Here is a 20610-nt window from a genome sequence, read left to right on the forward strand (position 1 = left end):
TGTTGTCTTAACAACATGAAGAACTGTTGATTAACTGTGTTTTCTCCTCTTTGTAGGTTATAGCTGCTGGCCATCTAATTGGGCAATGCCTTGCATGCTTCCATGCGTCTTCTACTAATCTACAGCTTCGTGGACACTTACCTTCCATCCACAAAACAATTAACCACCAATATTAGCAAACCTTTTTAACCCTTGGATGTATCTACCGCTTTGATCTTTTTCTTGCCTGCTATTCTCTTGGTGTGGGCTGTTTGCTTGAATAACAAACTCTTGACTGCAAGAAATCTACTTGGCACTAACTATAGGACTATCTGTGTACCTAGCTTCTCAAGCACTATGGGCCAGCAGTAACTTTTTAAAAAACAGGGTTACCAGCATTTTAGTGGATTCATTGCACTGGGTGCTTTCCTTCTGTGTCCTTCTAATAAGCACTTTTTAGTCTATATGTGTGTTTTTAAGATTGTCCATCAATGAACAGCACAATATCAAAGGCTTCTGCCGCCATATGCCAACATACCGTCCTGGTTTTAGACATAGCTAACCACTTTGTATATCATCCGTCTGTTACATTTGCTATTGTGATCCTAGCTTGGATTCCATTCTTCTACGTAAACATATAGATTTTTTATTATTTGACCATATGTAAACATTCTGAATTTGCTACCACCACAATATTTGAGTTGCACTTTACAGATAGCATTCTCAATGGGAGGAAATGATAACGCTTTTTCCCATACTTCAGTAATAGCTGCTTCCTCTTCTGTAGAAAAGGAGAAGTGCAGTAACACCACCTGACTCTTTTGTCAGAGTGACCGGTATAGAATTGGAAGGTGGTGAAAGTCACGTAATTTACACTTTACATACACACTTCAGCAAGAATCAAATGTTATATACAATGCTACAATCAAAGCATTTTTATAGTCAACATTCATATCATTCCTTGTTTTTTAACCCATGTAAATAAATGAATAAGTAATGAATTTGGAATTGAATTTTTAGATTCAGTTAGGCTTGAAGGTTGCATTTTTGTTGGACAATCTTATACTATAAATTATGTATGTATAGTGGATGAATACAAATGAAGATGTTTTAACTAGTCTAACTTAGACATGTTTGTTTTGTTCCCATTCTTCTAGCATTAACAGTAGCAAAAGTATCCCCCGTTTTGAAAGGTTTGGGCCTGGGAGTCTTGGAGCAGGGTAACCAAAAGATCTAATATGCTGAGAGATGTCTGAAAGTGATATTCATGCTTAGTACTACAGCAACCTGCAGAGATTGGAATTGCAGCCAGCCAGTGGTGACTCCCTGTAATGGATATGCTTTTTACTCTTTTAATGATTTTTTTAATTAATCCATTCAGCACTGTACAGGAGCGGAGCAATCTTGCCTACCCCTCACAGCGCTGAATGGCTTACGTTTTAATTCTACCTGCTGATCTTGTTGTTTACATATGATTTTACACCCGTGAGTTGTATTGTGTCTATGAGAGTGAATAAATGTGACTGACTTTTTTTTCCTCCTATATAAGCAACAGAATTTGAAATTATTCTAGGGGCTATAGTGTCATTCCATCTAATATCAAGTTGTTCTTCATTCCTAAGCCATATTGTGTTTTTGAGGCAATACAAAAAAACATATTCCTACTGTCAAGTTAACCTGTGTCTAAGCTTACTATGAAGAGCTCTTTTAAATACAGTATCGCATTAGCTTAATTGATAGCAAGTAAAGTTATGTTCATTAAAAAGACTGAAGTTGTTACAGTTGTAGACAAAAAAATGACACTTGCTGCTAAGGTACTTGCTCTATAATGATACAGAATGGTTGAAAGTTTTACTAAACTTTGAGTATCTTCCCAAAAATGTACTTAGATTGGATCTTCATTCATTTCTTACATCTGTGGGCGTACATCACATTTTTTTAAACCATCCAAAACGATCCATTGTTTAAAAAATTGTAGTCAAAGAAGTGATGGACATTTTCATCAGTAGGGTCAATCCATTGACCTTCGTGTTGTAATTAAAACCATCCCAAACAATCAGTGGTTTCAATAATTGTAGTGAAAGTGATGGTTATTTTCATCGTTAAAGTCCTCACGGGGCAATCAGTTGGCCTTCATGTTGTAATTAAAATCATCCAAAACAATAAGTGGTTTAAAAAATTGTAGTCAAAGAACTGATGGACATTTTCTGCAGTAAGGTCCTCACATGGCAATCAGTTGGCCTTCATGTTGTAATTAAAACCATCCAAAACGATTAGTGGTTTCAAAAATTGTAGTCAAAGAAGTGATGGACATTTTAATCAGTAATGTCCTCACAGGGCAATCAGTTGGCTTTTGTGTTGTCATTTTTCGTAGGCTTAGTTTACATCTGCGTTCGATACATTTTATTAACACAGATGGGAAGTTTATGTAATATTCCCACTGTATACCACATATCTGTTTCCATGGGTAACAAATGTCAAAATATTAATCAGGACATCACACACTCTGGGCTAATATTCAAGGTCACTAAACTTAAGGCTAGGGTCTGTCAAGGGTATGAAAAATTGTGTGATCCAGAAAACTGATAACTTTCTTCCATACTGTCATCCGTGTGTCTGTTTTTAACGTCCATTTGCCATTTTTACACATCAACAGTTTAAAATGTACATGATCAAATACGTTTCTATGCCATGCTAATTGCAATATATCTGTATAGATCGGATGGGATTTTTTATTTTACACCCGTAGACTTGAATGGGTGAGTCTCGTCTGATGAGAATATTTTATGGTATGATTTTTTTTTCATTCGGACTACGTTAAAAAAAAAAAAAACATCTGAACAGCCATATTGAATTACATTGGTCAGTGTGCTGTCCGTTTTTTTGCTCGGGCAGGACATGTCTGTATTATACACTCATATGAATGAGTCCTTAAAGATAAGAATATGTCCAAACATTTTATAGAGCTGTAATATTATGTTATTACTGGTTAGAAGTGAGAAAGTTTCACAACCTCTTGAAGTCAAAAGTAGAGCTTGAATGGGATAAGTGTACTACTTAGGAGAGATCTTTGAGAGTAGATACAATCACTTGAACCATGTATGACACAATAAAAAGACGGTTGCTTCTAGTTTTCGTTCAGCATTCAATTGCCACTTTAGGTGCTCTTTAAACAAATTAAAAAGAAATACAAGGTTGAACATGAGCGAGATACGTGACAGCCTGGCATTGCTGATGTACCGTGTTCTACATCCATTCACCTCCAAAGACACTGAAAACATATAATCCAAGTTACACAATTCAGATGAATATTTGTCTATGGTCGCTATATTTTGTTATTGTACTTACCGTTATAGAATACTATCTACCCCTTCACCATATAAAGAGCTAATAGAGCATTTATTGCCACTTTCGGTGGAAGTATAGAAGTGGCTTTGATAAATTCTAGATCTTATAGCAAGTTGCTTGTCAGTTACAGTAATTTATTGTGTCATTTGTCATTGTAGTAACACTTGGCTAGTATTTAGTGCTGAAGATAGCAGATTGATAGCATTGATTGTATGAAAATTCTTTAATAAAAATTATTTCAACTTAAAGATAGCAGATTAACTCTACAGTCACAAATGCGTTGCCATTGTTACAGCACCAAAAATGGACCACTTTTCTCCCATTTATCAACCATTTTGCATTTATTATTTTCTCACCCATTTTTAATATGACACTTTGCAAGGTATCTTTAAAAAACAGATGAAAAAAAGAGGGAACACTCATGTAAAATAGCTAATGTCTCCTGTTTTTCATGGACCCTATAGAATTGGATAGTGGAGACTGAACTGCAAAAACTGATGAGGAGAGCACATGCACTGAGGATAAAGGGATGGACACAAAAAAAACGGAAGTGTGAATGGTTCTATTAAACTCTATGGGTCAGTATGTTGAGTGTTTGACAGCATACAGATGATAAAAATGGATATATGAATGCAGCCTAACTGTATCCTTGTGATAGAGAAGAAATATATATCACGCTGGAGGAAAATCAGGTGCTCAAGAAGGGTTCCAACACACTCTGTAACAACTGTAAGGACACTTTGCACTCCAATAGTTTAAGCAATTTTTAAGGCAGTCAAAAAATAAAGTGTTGACCCTTATTCCTGGGTCTTCCTCCGACACAGACTGTGTTGACCGAGGAAGACAAGGATTAAGGGTCAAAACGTTATGTTTTTTTGGACTGTCTTAATAAAAATTAGCTACAACTATTGGAGTGCCAAGTGTGTTTACAGTTATATCCTTGTGATAGAAGGTGATTCACAATGGACTTTAAGGCACTTCCACTCACCTCCTCACTGCTAGGCTTTTACTTTGGCCTAATAGAGCCCCACTCTGGTATTCATTTATTTCACAAGGACAATATACATGTATTCACAATGATTTATTTCCAGTAGCAATCACAATGTCATGCCGTAATGTGACGATAATAAATATGTGGCCTGAAGTAATAGTCTTGCTAAATGAACTGTGTAGAAACCCTTGACATGGGTGTTGGCTTGTTTAACAACTTTAGCATTTTGTGAATGATTAGCTTTTTATTGAGTTTTAATTTTTACCTTCAATATATAAGATATTTCACAAAAGTTTAGAGGATACAATAAGAAATACTTCATGCTATTGACTGATCTTTTGAATTTCTAGAGACAGGTACAAAAATTAAGCTAGTATTCCCGAAAAAGTAAAACAGTTTATTTAAGGAGAACCTCTTTTGAAATGTTGTTCGGCCGATCACCTTGAGTTCCTGCAGCCCTGGCAAAACACTGCTAGGGAAATGTAGTATTACAATAATCGGTTGTGGAGGATTACAGGTGCATTTACTATTGGTGAGCTGACTCTCCTTTCCTAATTTTTGGCATGTATTTACAGTGGGAGCCCAAAGGTCATATATTCCACTGAATGCCTTTAATTTGAAGTATATCATCCCAACATATATCTTCAACGTAGGCTGAAAGCGTGATGTGACCAGAGCTGATTGCCTTGTTTAATGTATAAAGAATGTGAAAGGCTTTTGTTTATCTACCAACAAGCCATAAAATAGTGCACCAACCAAACCTTTTATAGATTTTTTTTATTTGTTCTTTTTTAAATGAGAGGCGTAGCACTCGGTGACTTCTTTTAAATAGGATTTTATTGAAAACTTCACTTGGGCATCTGTTATATGAAATGCTTGAAGTTTTATGACTGAATTCAGCAAGAACGTATAAAGGTGATATGCCAAGTATTGTGATTAGCAAGCCTTTTGAAGAATAGCCGAGAATTACAAACTGATACTACTTTTGAGATATTTAAGTCTGTGTAGTGTCACAGTGTATAGATTTATTTTTTTTTAAATTGCTTAAAAAAGCAGTTCCAGCTTTTACATATGTTAACATGATGGCTAACGTCACAATGTCTGCTGCTTCTGATCCATTAAGTAAAACACTAACCAGAGAAAAAAGGAACTGTACTTCAGACTTTTGAGTATTGTTAATAAAAACTGATATTTGTTTAGTTATGTGGGACTCCAGACTGATTAGTATCAATATTTCAGGTAATCCGTTAATCTGTCCTTCAGACAAGAGGATAGTGGTGAGGATGGTTGAAGAAGAGACTGCCTGATATGTGACAAGTCCTAGTGCTGTCTAGTTTCTCAGACAGCACGATTCCATTGATCTACAAACACATCAGTTGTAAACACATATCAATGTCTCTGGTCAGTGAGACTCCGAGCATGTCCTATTCTCATCAGTTTTGCACCAGACTTGGCCAGTAAAGTCTATGGGGATCCATGAGACACGGATGACACCCTGAAGACATACTTTGTACTTTAGAGTTCCATCTGAGTTTCATCCATTTTAACTGATCCATTGATAAGTGTCAATGAATAAGAAAAGTTCAGACAGTCCTCTGCTTTAGCGAAAAAAAGTGATGACAAAAAAGCTTAGAGCAACTAGGATGACACATCAAAAAAAAAAAATCGCCCTGTTTCTCTCGGAAGGTACACTGACTTTTTTTAGAACATTTAAAAGCCAACATGTAATCCACTAGTATATCCAAAACCAAGTATTACTAGAACCTGGGGAGGAGTTCCCAAAAGCACACCAGTCACAAGACCTGTCATTCTAACCTAGCAATGGATAACTGATTTAATATGCAAACAGGTGGGAAGAACTGGTTTTTTATCTACATGTTCTATGCAGCACCACAGAGTTTAGCTTTCCACAATAAGTCTTATTGAAGCTCAGGCAGAATGAAATCCTGACAACATGAAATGGCTGGACCTGTCTCTTGAAGGTTAGAATGAAAGTCAAGGAAGAGAAAAATACATTTTGTGTGTTCCCCCATGGTATTAATGTAGAGTCACAGTAGTAGACTAATGATGAAAATGTAAAAGAAATGGAAACCACAAACGTATTGCTTAAAGTCAAAGAACACTGGGAACCAGGAAGAATAATATAAAAGAATGAACGATAACCAGCTCTCCAATGGGAAGATTTTCAACCCTTTTTTTCAACCAGGAAGAACAGCCATAAACTAACATTACCAATTATGACTTAGGTTAAGCTAGTGTATATAATATTACCGTATCTCCCAGTAACACATAGACATCAGTTTTGGTGATAATAATGGGTAAACGCTATGGGTTTGTGCCATGGCCAGCAAGTGTCTATAAATAAAAAAAGGAAATAGTTTACCTTGAAAAACAAAAATCACACCTTGGCAGCGGAGTGCACATGATTGACAAGATATATACAAGTTGCTTCTATTCTTCTGATACAGTTTTATCTTTATGTTTGGATTGATGCACTAGTGTCTTGATTTTACTCATTTTTTTATATTTTTACATCTTTTTTTTGTTTTCTTTTAGAAGTGTTTTTTAAAAGGACCACTAAGTTAAATGTGACTGTTTAGTAATCTTCCTACTCGTGGTGTTGTAAGGGAGTGAATAGCACTGTAAAATCTATATCCATTTAGACCTGTAAATGTGGACACTGTTTATTTTGGCTGTACAATACCGCTCTACTGGCTGAGACTTCAGTGCTCTGTAAATGGAGTCTGTACTATGGTGTAATGGACATGTATCTTTTTGAATGTGATGTAAAATTTTGTACAGTAAAATTTTTATATTTTCTATCAACTGAGTTTGTCTTCCAGAATTGCTATTAATTTAATTAAACAGTTAGTATTAACAAAGGTTCTGTATTAGTTATGCAACCAGCAAAAAGTGCACTCCTTATGCTATTAAAATTCTGGATATTTAGGATTCTATAAAGTGAATAAATTCATGCTCTTAAACATGAACGAATTTGTGTCTTTTTTTTAATTCTTTTTGTTTTTGGTTTAATATGCGCAATTTTTGGTTTATACTTTATTGAAGAGTGTGTGTACTTTAAGGCCCTGTTCCCATGTGGCGTAATCGCTGCAGTTATTTTGTTCAGACAATCTACTGTGTCTTTGACAACTCTGTCCGAGCACGAACTGCAATACGTCGACTGTCCGCTGGTCTGCCAACATGAACTAGACAGTCCAGTCTCATTGATGACTGTGAGGCTGTTAAGTTTGAGTCAGTATATCCACAGACAGTCCGTACATTATGGTCCATTTTTCACAGATGTCTGCATGAACCCTAAGGTTAAAGAGGATTTCCCCTACTTTTACATAGATGGCCTATGCTTGGGATTAATGTCTGATGAACCGGGGTCCAACATCCCGCACTCCCGCCAATCAGCTGTTCTCGGTGCCAGCAGCAGGCAGCCGGAAGTGCTCCGTTCCAGAGCTGCTCCGTCTTCTGACAGTGACCACGGCCAGGTACTGCACATACTCCTCCTATTAATCTTAATAGGAGGCGGTACTTGGCCATAACCACTATCAGAAGACAGAGCAGCTCTGGAGCTGAGCATTTCCGGCTGCCTACTGCCGGCACTGAAACAGCTGATCTGTGGGAGGATGGGGTACTGGACCCCGTCCGATCAGACATTGATGGCCTATCGTAAGCATGACATACCAAGAAGAGACAAAACCGACAGCATCAAAAACACTATAAGGCTATGACATTTTTGGTGCTTTTTTTGGCAGTAAAGAAGCTGTGATTTTTACTGCGATTTTTGGTGTGCTATATGTCTACAGAACATGCTTAAATAAAGTTGGTTTCATTCAATAAAAAGCAAAAAACGTAGTTGTATTTTTTTTCACTTTCATTGCTTTCAATGGTGAAAAATGAAGCAAAATCTCTGAAAGAATTGACATCCTACTAAGGTTGATCCTACTGAGAGATTCCCTTTAAACATCTTCTGATATGTTTAAATATATACTAGTGTTAGTCCAATACATACATTGCTTTTTGACATATTTACATGCTAGAATTATCATTAAATATAAATGTCTCTTACCTAACCACGTTCCACAATTGAACATATTTTAGAAAATACTAGCATATGTATGCAAATCATGCTGTAGATCAGGTGCTCCCATCAGTATTTAAAATCTTTGATCATTCAACAATACATAGAAAATGAAATATTCAAACAACAATTTGTCTAGATGGATTTAGATTTTCTTAAGTAAACTGAAATTTGGATTTAGATATGAGACACACAATACCTGATTCCACGAGATCTGTGTTGTACACTCCAATCTTTTTTTTTTTTTTTTCTTTTTTTAACTGTAGTTTTTATTAAAGTTTTATAAAATTTTCAAAACATGTACATTAAAACAACAGTCAAATGAAATTTGTGAAGCAGGGTAATATTCAATAATACTTATATCAGATGAAATGAAGATTCAACAATGAACTAACAGACATCCAATGCAAGACCTCCATAGGAGAATAATGTAGGAATGCACCCTAAGGAGTCTTATTTAATGCTCAGTTACTTTACCCCACCATATCCAGTCTATAACTTAACCAGACACATTATGGATGCAAGAAACAGACACAAAAGGAATGTGAGGGTAAAGCGGGCTTTACACGCTACAATATATCTAAAGATGTGTCGGCGGGGTCACGTCATAAGTGACGCACATCCGGCATCGTTAGTGGTGGTGTAGAGTGTGACAGCTATGTGCGATTACGATTGAACGTAAAACCGTTCATCGCATACATGTCGTTCATTTGCTAAAAATTGCACGTCGGATTGTTCAATGTTCCCGAGGCAGCACACATCGCAGTGTGTGACACCCCCGGAACGATGGACAGATCTTACCTGCGTCCCGCGGCTCCCGCCGGTATTGCGGAAGGAAGGAGGTGGGAGGGATGTTTACGTCCCGCTCATCTCCGCCCCTCCGCATCAATTGGCCGGCCGCATTGTGACGTTGCTGTGACGCCGAACGTCCCTCCCACTCCAGGAAGTGGATATTCGCCGCCCACATCGAGGTCGTATGGAAGGGTAAGTACGTGTGACGGGGGTTAATCGTATGGGCGGCATGTTCAACAAATTGAACATGCCTCACATACGATGGGGGCGTTGCAAATCGCATACGAAATCGTATGCGAAATTGCAACGTGTAAAGCAGGCTTAAGATACCAGAACATTAAGATTTTGTATTGGTTCTCCTTAAACAATGTGCGAATTGATGTTTTTGCAGCCCTATTACAGATTATCTGCCAGGTCTGGGGAGGCCATTCCCTCCCTAAAAAAGACTCACTTGACCATATAAGAATATTTAGCCTGAAAGGCCCCAGCGAGGCACTCAAAATCCTATAAATATAGGACATCAAACCTATAGAAGAAAGACCTCTCCTTTGTAGTATCTCAAACTCTGTTGATTGGGAGACTCCTGTAGAACCAAACAGAGATAATACTAGATGTTTGATCTGATATATTGAAAAAATTCATTGTTAATAATGGAAAATTTGGATTTAATATAATCAATAGTGAGAATTTTCAAAGAGTCCCCATCAATCAAATCAGCATACCTAAACAGTCCCGCAAAAATCTATAGATGAACCATAGAAGATTCCAAGCAATTTGGAATCATGGTTTAATAAATGAATGATGTAATTAGCAAGTTTGGAGTCCTTAATCCAAACTTATTAGCACATGAGCGCCAGATATCTCTAGTGAACTGGACGGGGCCTAATAAAAGGTAATGGAAGCTTAATGTGACAACTAAACCACAACAGTGAATTTGGATGGATGGGGGCCAACCACACTTCTCAATCTCTGTCCATTTGGTATAGGCCCACAGCGAATCCCAGTATAGGATCCTTCTTAGATGTGTGGACAAGTAATATTTAATGATGTCTGGAACTGAGAGGCCTACTTGAGATGTGTGGTTGTAAGAATTTGCTTAGAAATCCTATGACGTTTATCATTCCATATGAATCTCATACTTGCTTGGAGCGATTTAAGTTTTCCTAAGGGAATCTTTACAGAGAGAGACTTAAAGAAGTAAGACAACCTGGGGAGGAGAGGTATTTTCACAGTTGCTATATGACCCAATAAGATTGAATGAGGTTTCCATTTGGTTAACATATTCCTCAAATCTCTAAAGAGAAGTGGAAAATTACCCGAATACACTTATGTTTTGAGATAATCTAATACATCTGGTGAAATATTCAAAGAAAGCATCTGCATTTTTGAAGCTTTTAACCTTATACCCCAACAAAATCCCATATTATCTAACCTTATACCCTGACAAAATCCCATATTCTCTGAAGGCTTCTTTTAGATTGGGCAATGTAACATGAAGTTTAGTGAGGGTTAACAGTACATCATCTGCAAATAGAGAAATGTTAAACATTTCTTGCTTTATGTCTACCCCTAAGATGTAAGGATTTTGATAAATGACTGCTGCCAGTGGTTCACTACACATACCACATAATAGTAGCGAAAGGGACACCTCTTTCTTGTTCCATTTGAGATTTTAAAGCTTGGAGAAATGTGATAGGGGAATTTTATAGAAATCGAGGGTGACCTATATAGGGCCCTTAGGTCCACAAGGAATAGGCCCAATGCACCGAAAATTTTCATTGTCTCTAACATAAAGGACCAGTTAAGGAGAACAAATGCTTTTTCCGCATCCAGACTCAAAAGAAGAGCCTGTTGTTTATTTTTATTGACCACATCAATTATGTTGACCCCTCTTCTGGTGTTGTCCTCACTTTGGTGGAAAGGAACAAACCCCATCTGATCCTTGTGATTAAATTTTGGTAGTAAACTATAAAGTCTATTGGCCAAGAGGCAAGTAGAAATCTTCAGGTCTGAGCTGAGTAGAGAAATTGGTCTATAATTGGAGCAGTCAACAGGATCTCCACCTAGTTTAGGAATAAGAATCCAATAAGAATGGGAAAGAGTATAATGTATGGGAGATCCCATCATAAAAGAGGTAAATAATTTGGCCATGTGAGTAGTTAATTCATCCACAAATGTCTTATAGTATAGGTACGTCAAACCTTCCAGTCCCGGGAACTTACCAAACGGTAGGTCACCTATTATGTTGGAAGATTTCTCTACTGACACCTGTTAAAAGAATTTATCGCTTCTGCCACTTGAACTGGAAGTCCCAACTTTAAACTGTAAAGTTTTTTTGTAGAAGTTTATAAACATAATTAAAATAATAGATTGGTTGTACTGGATGGTACCGAACCCATTCCAAGGGCTTGGGAAGCAGAAGCTATAGATTGTTCTTTGAGCTGGCAGGCAAATAGCAAATGAGCTTTATTACCTTTTTCATAATATTTTTGTTTACTGTACAAAAGTAGTTTTTCAACCTTGCAAACTGATAGGTCACTCAGTTTGTCTTTTCTTGCTATCACCCTCCTCAAGACCCTTGTAGTTAGCGATATGGATAATTTTGTTTTTCAAATATTTAAGTTAGAAGGAACATTTAGAGCAGGAGTGGGGAACCTTTTTTCTGTCAGGGGCCATTTAGAAATTTCTACCATCATTCGGGGCTGCACAAAAAAAATCAACGTGAAAACTACCATGGTATGTTTGGTCAATCAATTAACGCTGGTGGCTGAGAGGAATATACATCACAAGGGCGTACTGAGAGGAATATACATCACAGGGGAGGCCTGGGAGGAACAAATTTCACAGGGGAGGCCTGGGAGGAATATACATCACATGGGAGGGCTGGGAGGAATATACATCACAGGGGAGGGTTGGGAGGAATATACATCACAGGGGAGGGCTGAGAGGAATATACATCACAGGAGAGGGCTGGAAGGAATATACATCACAGGGGAGGACTGGAAGGAACATACATCACAGGGGAGGGCTGAGAGAAACATACATCACAGAAGAGGAACATATATCACAAGGGAGGGCTAGGAGGAATATACATCACAGAGGAGGGTTGTGAGTAGAGATGAGCAACCCCTCTAGTGTTCGAGTTCGGTCCGTCGAACGGCGGGTGTGTTCGTCGAATGTTCGACAAACGTTCGACAAACACCTTCGAACCCCATTGGAAACAATGGCAGGCAAACACAAACACATAGAAAACACCTTCTAAGGTGTCCAAAAGGTGATAAACAACTCAAGACACCACAAACACATGGAAAAGTGACAAGTACATATACTCATGCTGAAAGAAAAGAGCTGGACGAGTAAAAGGAGGAGGAGACACAGATATAGACATGTCATGCCCTTCTAAAATCATCTAAAACACAGCAAGAGAACTCCAACAAGAGTCTCCATTTTTTCCCAAAATAGGGCCCCAGACACCACTTGGCATCAATTGTCCCACAGTAGCAAACTTCAAATGTTGATTTGAATGAAGCACAATCAAAAATCCACAATCCTTTCATCTCCCCAGGATGACACGGGGGAAGAAAAGTCCTTGCGGATCCATGACTTCTTCATCTTGGAGCATTTAAAACACAGAAAGTGGACTCCAACAAGAGTCTCCATTTTTTCCCAGACACCACTTAAGTGGCATCAATTGTCCCACAGTAACAAACTTCAAATGTTGATTTGCATGAAGCACAATCAAAAATCTATAATCCTTTCATCTCCCCAGGATAACACAGGGGTAGAAAAGTCCTTGCGGATCCAAGATTTGTTCATCTTGATGAATGTTAGGCCGGCGTCACACGCTACGATATATCGGGCGATATGTCATCGGGGTCCCCATTCCGTGACGCACATCCGGCATCGTTTGACATATCCTAGCGTGTGACAGCTACAAGCGACTGTTAATGAGCAAAAATGCTCCCCGCCCACAGCGAGGTCGTTTGGGAGGTAAGTACGTGTGACGGGGGTTAACGACTTTGTGCGACACGGGCAAAAAATTGCCCGTGACGCACAAACGATGGCACGATATATCGTCCCGTGTAACTGGACACTGGACAGACGCGTGCGCTTATCTGTCAGCACACCCCCAGCAGCACTGAATACACGTTCCGAGAGAACGCTGGCTGCGGGACACGATAAGATCTCCAAGGCGTAAGAGGCGAGCTCAGGCCATTTTTCCAGATTGGAAGCCCAAAATGAGCAAGGATCCAGTTGCACAGTCATGGCATCGATGTTCACTTGGAGATACTCCTGTATCATCCTCTCCAGGCGTTGACTATGTGTCAGACTTCTTGTGTCTTGTGGCCTTACAAAGGATGATCTAAAAAATCCATGAAACGATTCAATGAAATTGCTGTTACCACCAGATACGGTGTTGCTGGTACGGTTTGAGTGATGACTCGACAGTCCCATTGTTGGCAAGTTAGAACTGTGAGATTCACTCTGTGCACCACTGGTGTTTAGTCGAAAAGCCACGCTAAGATTGCGTAACAGCTTCTGCTGATACTCCTGCATACGTGCGTCCCTTTCTATGGCAGGAATTATTTCGCCAAATTTTGACTTGTACCGGGGATCTAAAGGCCCTGTCACACAGAGAGATAAATCTTTGTCAGATCTGTGGTTGCAGTGAAATCATGGACATATTGTTCCATTTGTACACAGCCACAAACCTGGCACTGATTGTCCACAATTTCACTGCAACCACAGATCTGCCGCAGATTTATCTCTGTGTGTGACAGGGCCTTAAGAGTGTGGCAACCCAATAGTCAGCATTACTTCTAATTCTGACAATCTAAGGGTCACGTTGTAGGTAGTGTAGCAAGAAGGCGCTCATGTGTCTTGCGCATCCAGGAGGACCAAGTCCTTGCTGTGTTGGTGGCGGTGAGGTGAGAATCATGCTTCCTTCCTCTGCCCTCTGCCCCCAACCTTCGCACAACAGAATTGTGATCAAGGTCTCCCTCATCTGCTGAGTCTTCCATGCCCATCGCCAGTTTGTCGTCCATTTCTTCCCGAGCTCCTGCACCTTCCTCAACAATTTGGCTGCTACCATGCGCTCTTGTTAATCCCTCTCCCCCACTGTCCCATGCCTGCCGCCTTGGTGCTGCTGACTGTCTGGACCTTGGAGATCTTGGTATCCCTTCCGCATATGTCTACTCCTGTACTTCCTCCCCTTCCTCTTGTCCCACCACCTGACTCCGAATACTGTTTAGAGTGTACTCCAGCATGTAAATGACTGGAATTGTCATGCTGATAATGGCATCGTCAGCGCTAAACATCTTCGTCACCATGTCGAAACTGTGCAGAAGGGTGCATAGGTCCTTGATCTGAGACCACTCCAGCAGCGTGATCTGCCCCACCTCTGGATCTCGTTGGCCCAGGCTATACATCATAACGTATTGCACCAGGGTTCGACGGTGCTGCCACAGTCACTGCAACATGTGTAGAGTTGAATTTCAGCGTGTCGGCACATCACATTTTAGGCGGTGAACCGGCAGGCCGAAAGACTTCTGGAGCGATGCAAGTCGTTAGGCTGCGGGGTGTGAACGCCGGAAGTGAGCACATAGTGACCGTGCCCTCTGCAGAAGCCCATCTAGACCGGTATAGTGGGTTAAAAATTGCTGGACAACAAGGTTCAACATGTGAGCCATACAAGGCACGTGTGCCTCATTGCCCCGGCGAAGGGCGACACCCAGGTTTGCAGCATTGTCACACACGGCCTTCCCTGGCTGCAGGTTGAGTGGAGACAACCATTGCTTAAACTCGGTCTCCAGAGCTGACCACAACTCCTTAGCTGTGTGACTCACATTTCCCAGACATTTCAAGGTAAAGACCGCCTGATGCCGTTGAGCTCTGCTGCCAGCATAGTAAGGAGGTTTGCAGGATTCCTTGTGCACAGTTACAACACGGGAGGCCTTACCAGACAGGCTTTGGGCAGAGGTGTAGGACCCAGACGAGGTGGAAGAGGCAGCAGTGGAGGAACTTCTACAGACAGTATTGACGTACAACTCAAGTTGGCTGATCCTTTGCGATATCAAAAAAGGACCAGGCTAGGCAAGGCTTAGAGCCCATGCAACCTGCAGAGCCACCATCATTTCTACTCAGAGGCAGAGTTGTGGATGAGGATGAAGTTGTTGACGTGCTTCCAGTACTTCGTCTATGTCCAGGAAGGCGCAACCTAACCTCGTCGTCAGTAGCATCCTCCTCCACCTCCTCTGCTGACCTCATCGACTCCCTGACTGTGGGTTGACAGTAAGTGGGATCTACAACCTCATCATCATTCTGTTTGCACTCCCCTCGTCCTCAGAGCCAACCTCTTCTTGCCCTGACCAAATACTTAAGTTGTCATTCCAATCAGGTATCTGAGTCTCATCAGCTTGTTCCTCATTGTCTCCACCAAGAGGAGTTACAGTTTGGGAATGAGGGTCTCCATTATGCTCAGAACCTTCTTCATCTGGGCCTGTATCCGACTCACAAAGCTTCTGGGCATCAGTGCAGATCATTTCCTTGTCTGGACTCACTGCAGCTTTGGAGCAGACCTCTAATTCCCAGGCTATAGTGTGACTGAACAGCTCTGCAGACTCAACCATCTCTGTTACCCCATACTCTGCAGGGCGGGTGGAGACTTGAGAGCTGATAGAAAGCAAGTGCGATTGGGGTGACAACTCAAAGGACTGGAGTCTTTGGGATGTTGAAGTTGAGGTGGAGGAGAGACCACTTGATGGAGCACTTGAGATCCATTCAAGCATCTGCTGTTTTTGTGCCTCATCTACCTTTGGTAGCAATGGTCATTTCCATAACAAAGGGATCATATCAGATTGTCCACGGAAAGTAGTAGACATCTTATTTTGGCTGGAAGATGGTCTTTTTTCAGCAGATGTTACTGTTGCTTTACCACCTAACCCACGGACACAAACCTTTTTTCCCTTTCCAACACGCCTGTTCCCATTTCCACCAGCATCTGGCCTTTTGCCACTCACTTTGTTTGTGAACAAATTGGACACTGTTTGTTGCAGCTAAAAATTGTCTAGCAGAAATGGAAAAGTGGGCTATTCTTGTGGAAAGCAGTGGTACGTCACTGAGTATCACACACGCTGATACTATGCCCCAAACAATTGCCTGAACTTTTTGCAGTTAAAAATTGTCTAGCAGAAATGGAGAACTGGGCTATCTTTGTGGAAAGCAGTGGTGGGTCACTGACTATCACACACGCTGATACTATGCCCCAAAGAATTGCCTGAGTTGATTTAGACTAGTGATGGGCAGTCCGACTCTTTTTGGTGATCCAGTTCCCATGGCTCCACTCACCAAAAAGAGCCGGATCTTTCAGATCGTTCTCGGCTCCTTATTACATATGTGTTCATCCCAGGTGAACACATATTTAAGATTATAGTAACGCCGCTGAAACCACGCCCACCCGCGGCTAAACCCCACCCACTTACAAAGGACCAGTTGGATCACCGAGTGGGCGGGGTTTAGGCACGGGTGGGCGGGGTTTCAGCTGCGAAAACAGCCGTTTAGCGATTTTAGTGGCTCACTTTGGTGAGCCGGCTCCTGTCGGTCATTGCATGGAGCCGGATCTTTGTGTCGGATCGTTTGCGACCGAAACATCACTAATTTAGACAGACGCTGTGAAAAACCCTTGCACAGCGCTGGCACAAACCTGCCTAGCAAAAATGGCTATGAACTGCTCTAATCTAGCCCTGAAAAGGGCTGAAATTACACGTAGCCACTAATCCCTAACCGATGTGTAGATTGCACTGTAGAAGTGTATAGCGCCCACAGCAGCAGCATCAGCGGGAACGGTGACTGACACACACCCGCAGCACTGAGATAATGGCGGCGATGGGGAAAATGGCTGGGTCTTATAGATTTGCTTGTCTGGCAAAAATCCACTTTGCTGTGTGTGTGTCTGTGATTGGCTGACAGCCTGGCCCGCCCTACTGTACGCGCGGTTAGGAAAAAAAAAATGGCGATCACCATTCTTTCAGCACTCAGCAGCACTGATCTAGACCCCGTCCCCCCTGCACACTGTATGCTGAATTTTGATAATATCATTATTAACAGTGACTGATAGTATTAACTAGCTACGCTTTTGGTGATCGAACCGTTATAGAACGGTAACTCGAACGGTCGAACGTTAAGCAAATCGTTCCAGTTCGTCAAACGACTCGAACATCGCCCAAAACAGCTCGAATTTGAAATTGGCGAACGGTTCGATTCGAACATCACTCATCTCTAGTTGTGAGGAATATATATCACTGGGGAGCATTGGGAGGAATATACATTACTGGGGAGGGCTGGGAGGAATATACATTACTGGGGAGGGTTGGGAGGAATATACATCACAGGGGAGGGCTGGGAGGAATATACATTACTAGGGAAGCTGTGAGGTATATACATCATTAAGGGGCACAGATGGCTAGGGGGGCACATACAGCCAGAGGAGGGCACTGGGGTGGCGGGCACAAACAGTCTTGAGGAAGCTGGGGGCATAAACAGACAGCCCGGAGATGCTGGGGGCATAAGCAGAGAGCCCTGGGGATCCTGGGGGCATAAACAGACAGCCCTGCGGGCACAGAGAGCACTTGGGGATGCTGGGGAAACAGAGAGCACTGGGGGCACAGAGAGCACTGGAGACACAACAGTCCTGGTGGAGGCTGGGGTCACAGAGCACTCTGGTGGAGGCTGGGGGCACAGAGATCCCTGGTGGAGGCTGGGAGAACAGAGAGCCCTGGTAGAGGATGAGAGCACAGAGAGCCCTGGTAGAGGTTGGGGTCACGGAGGACCTTGGAGGAACAAGGGGGACGCTGCAGCAGCCGCTCCACTTTTGCTCTGTTGGACATGATTGCATTGTGCGCCTACCCTGCCCACAAAGTTTAATCCTCCAATGTAGTCATTGTAGCATTCAGCATTGAATGTTGCATGCAGGGTTTAAAGGGCCAGCAGCCAGCAGGACGCAGCTGCCGCCCAAGCACTGCGGTCCCTGGTAATCTGCCTGGGGGCCGCAGAAAAGGGCATTGTGGGCTGCAAATGGCCCACTGGCTGGAGGTTCCCTACCCCTGGTTTAGAGTGTAGGTAGTTAGCATATTTCTTTAACCTGGACCCCTCCACAATTCAACATCCCCTCGTCATCACCTTGTGGGCTTCCCCCAAAACTACTGGAAAAGACACAAAGTATGTGTTGTTGTGGAAGAATTTCGGAAGTTATCTATTTAGCATTTTTCTTATATTGGGGTCCTTGAGTAAGAATTCATTTAAACATCAATGGCAAGACCGCGATGAGGGAAAGCTGAATTTCTAACATAATCGCAGCATGGTCCGACCAAGTAATGGACCTTATCTCAACACCCTCCAATCCAGCTAAGAGTTAAAATATTGGCAATATTTTTGCATGAGTATGGTTGGCAGAGTAGTAGAATGAGTATGCCCTTTCCTTAGGATGGTCTTCCCTCCAAAGATTGAACATTATTCCTAACCAGCTTCCTAACATCAGCCAACAGTCTTTTCAAATTTGGCAGGGGGAAGAAGTGCACCCCACAAAAAGCCTATCCAAAATTTCAGAAAATGGTACAATACAGTCATCTCCCATTAATTTTGGCAGAAGGGAGAAAACTTTACGTAGGAAATGTAATTATCCTGTGTTTGGCGCAAAAATACAGTGAGTTCAGAAAGTATTCAGACCCCTTTAAATTTTTCACTCTTTGTTTCATTGCAGCCATTTGTTAAATTCAAAAAAGTTATTTTTTTCTCCTTAATGTACACCCATCTTGATAGGAAAAAAACAGAAATCAAAAAAATATTGCAAATTTATTAAACAAAAAAAATTGAAATATCACATGGTCATAAATATTCAGATGCTTTGCTTACTATTGAGTAACATAGTAACATACTGTAGTTTCTAAGGCTGAAAGAAGATCTTATGTCCATCTAGTTCAGCCTATTTTTAGTGCCGCTGTTCTGCAGTGTTGAACCTGTGAAAGGCAAAAACCCACAGAGTAGAAGCCATTTTTCTTCATAGGGAAAAAAATTATTTCCCGACTCCTAAGCTGGGTCAACTATCTACCTGTAATATGCTATTCATAACCTTCTATACTGTTGCTATCAAGAAAAGCATTCATTCCTCTCTGAAATTCATTCAGTGAGTTGTCCATCACCACTTCCTCAGGAAGAGAGTTGCAGAGCCTCACTGCTCTTACTGTGAAGAACCCTCTTCTATGCTGGTGCAGAAATTTTCTTTCCTCCAAATGAAGAGAATGCCCCCTTGTTCTTGTCACAGTCCTTGGTACAAACAGATCATGGAAGAGATCTCTGTATTGCCCTCTGATATACTTATACCTTTTTATTAGGTCTCCCCTAAGTCCTCTCTCTTCTAAAGTAAATAGACCTCATTTTGATAACCTTTCTGGGTATTGTAATGCACCCACTCCATTTATTATTTTAGTTGCCCGCCTCTGAACCCTTTCAAGTTCAGTAATGTCTTTCTTGAGCATCGGCGCCCAAAATTGCACACAATACTCCAAGTGTGGTCTGACGAGTGATTTGTACAGAGAGACAATTATGTTTTCATCTCGTGCCCCCAGACCTCTTCTAATGCATCCCATCACCCTATTTGCTTTGGTGGCAGCTGCCTGACACTGGGCATTCCAATTTAGCTTCTTATTGACTAAGATGCCTAAGTCTTTTTCCATGTCTGAATTCCCCAGCAGTTTCCCATTTAGTAAGTAATCGTAGCATCTGTTTTTCCTTCCCATATGCATAACCATAAACACTTATCTGTGTTAAACCTCATTTGCCATTTTTCAGCCCAATTCTCCACTTTACTTAAATCCATCTGAAGTTACAAACTGTCCTTCTTTGTGTTAACTACCTTACATAGTTTTGTATCATCTGCAAATACTGATATTTTACTCTGTAAACCATCCACCAGATCATTAATAAATATATTAAATAGTAGGGGGCCCAATACAGACCCCTGTGGCACCCCACTAGTAACCCTGGCCAAATCTGAGAATGCACCATTAATAACCACTCTTTGTTTTCTATCACTAAGCCAGCTACCTACCCATCTACACACATTTTCCCCAAGCCCAAGCTTTCTCATTTTACTTACCAATCTTTTCTGTGGGACAGTGTCAAATGCTTTACAGAAGTCGAGATAAATGACATCCAATGATTCTCCTCGGTCCATTTGAAAGCTTACATCCTCGTAGAAGCTGATCAGGTTAATTTGACAGGAGCGATCCTTCATAAATCCATGTTGATATGGAGTTAAACATTTATTAAAATTGAAATATTCCATAATAGTATCCCTTAAAAACCCTTCAAACATTTTACCCACAACAGATGTTAAGCTTACAGGCCTATAGTT

At 41.1% G+C, this 20610-nt stretch overlaps 1 protein-coding gene across 2 annotated transcripts in view; it reads left to right on the top strand.

Annotated features, from left to right (window-relative positions):
• The window catches only part of KSR1 (kinase suppressor of ras 1), a 261155-nt gene extending 253847 nt beyond the window's left edge, over positions 1-7308 (top strand). For both annotated transcript variants that reach the window (XM_075336591.1, XM_075336590.1), the window contains one exon: positions 1137-7308. In XM_075336591.1, coding sequence (XP_075192706.1) covers positions 1137-1203 — 67 coding nt within the window. In that variant the 3' untranslated portion in view covers positions 1204-7308. The remainder of the gene's footprint in view (positions 1-1136) is intronic.
• Positions 7309-20610: the final 13302 nt, after the last annotated feature.

This window comes from Anomaloglossus baeobatrachus, chromosome 2 (assembly GCF_048569485.1).
Source record: "Anomaloglossus baeobatrachus isolate aAnoBae1 chromosome 2, aAnoBae1.hap1, whole genome shotgun sequence".
Taxonomy (NCBI): Eukaryota; Metazoa; Chordata; class Amphibia; order Anura; family Aromobatidae; genus Anomaloglossus; species Anomaloglossus baeobatrachus.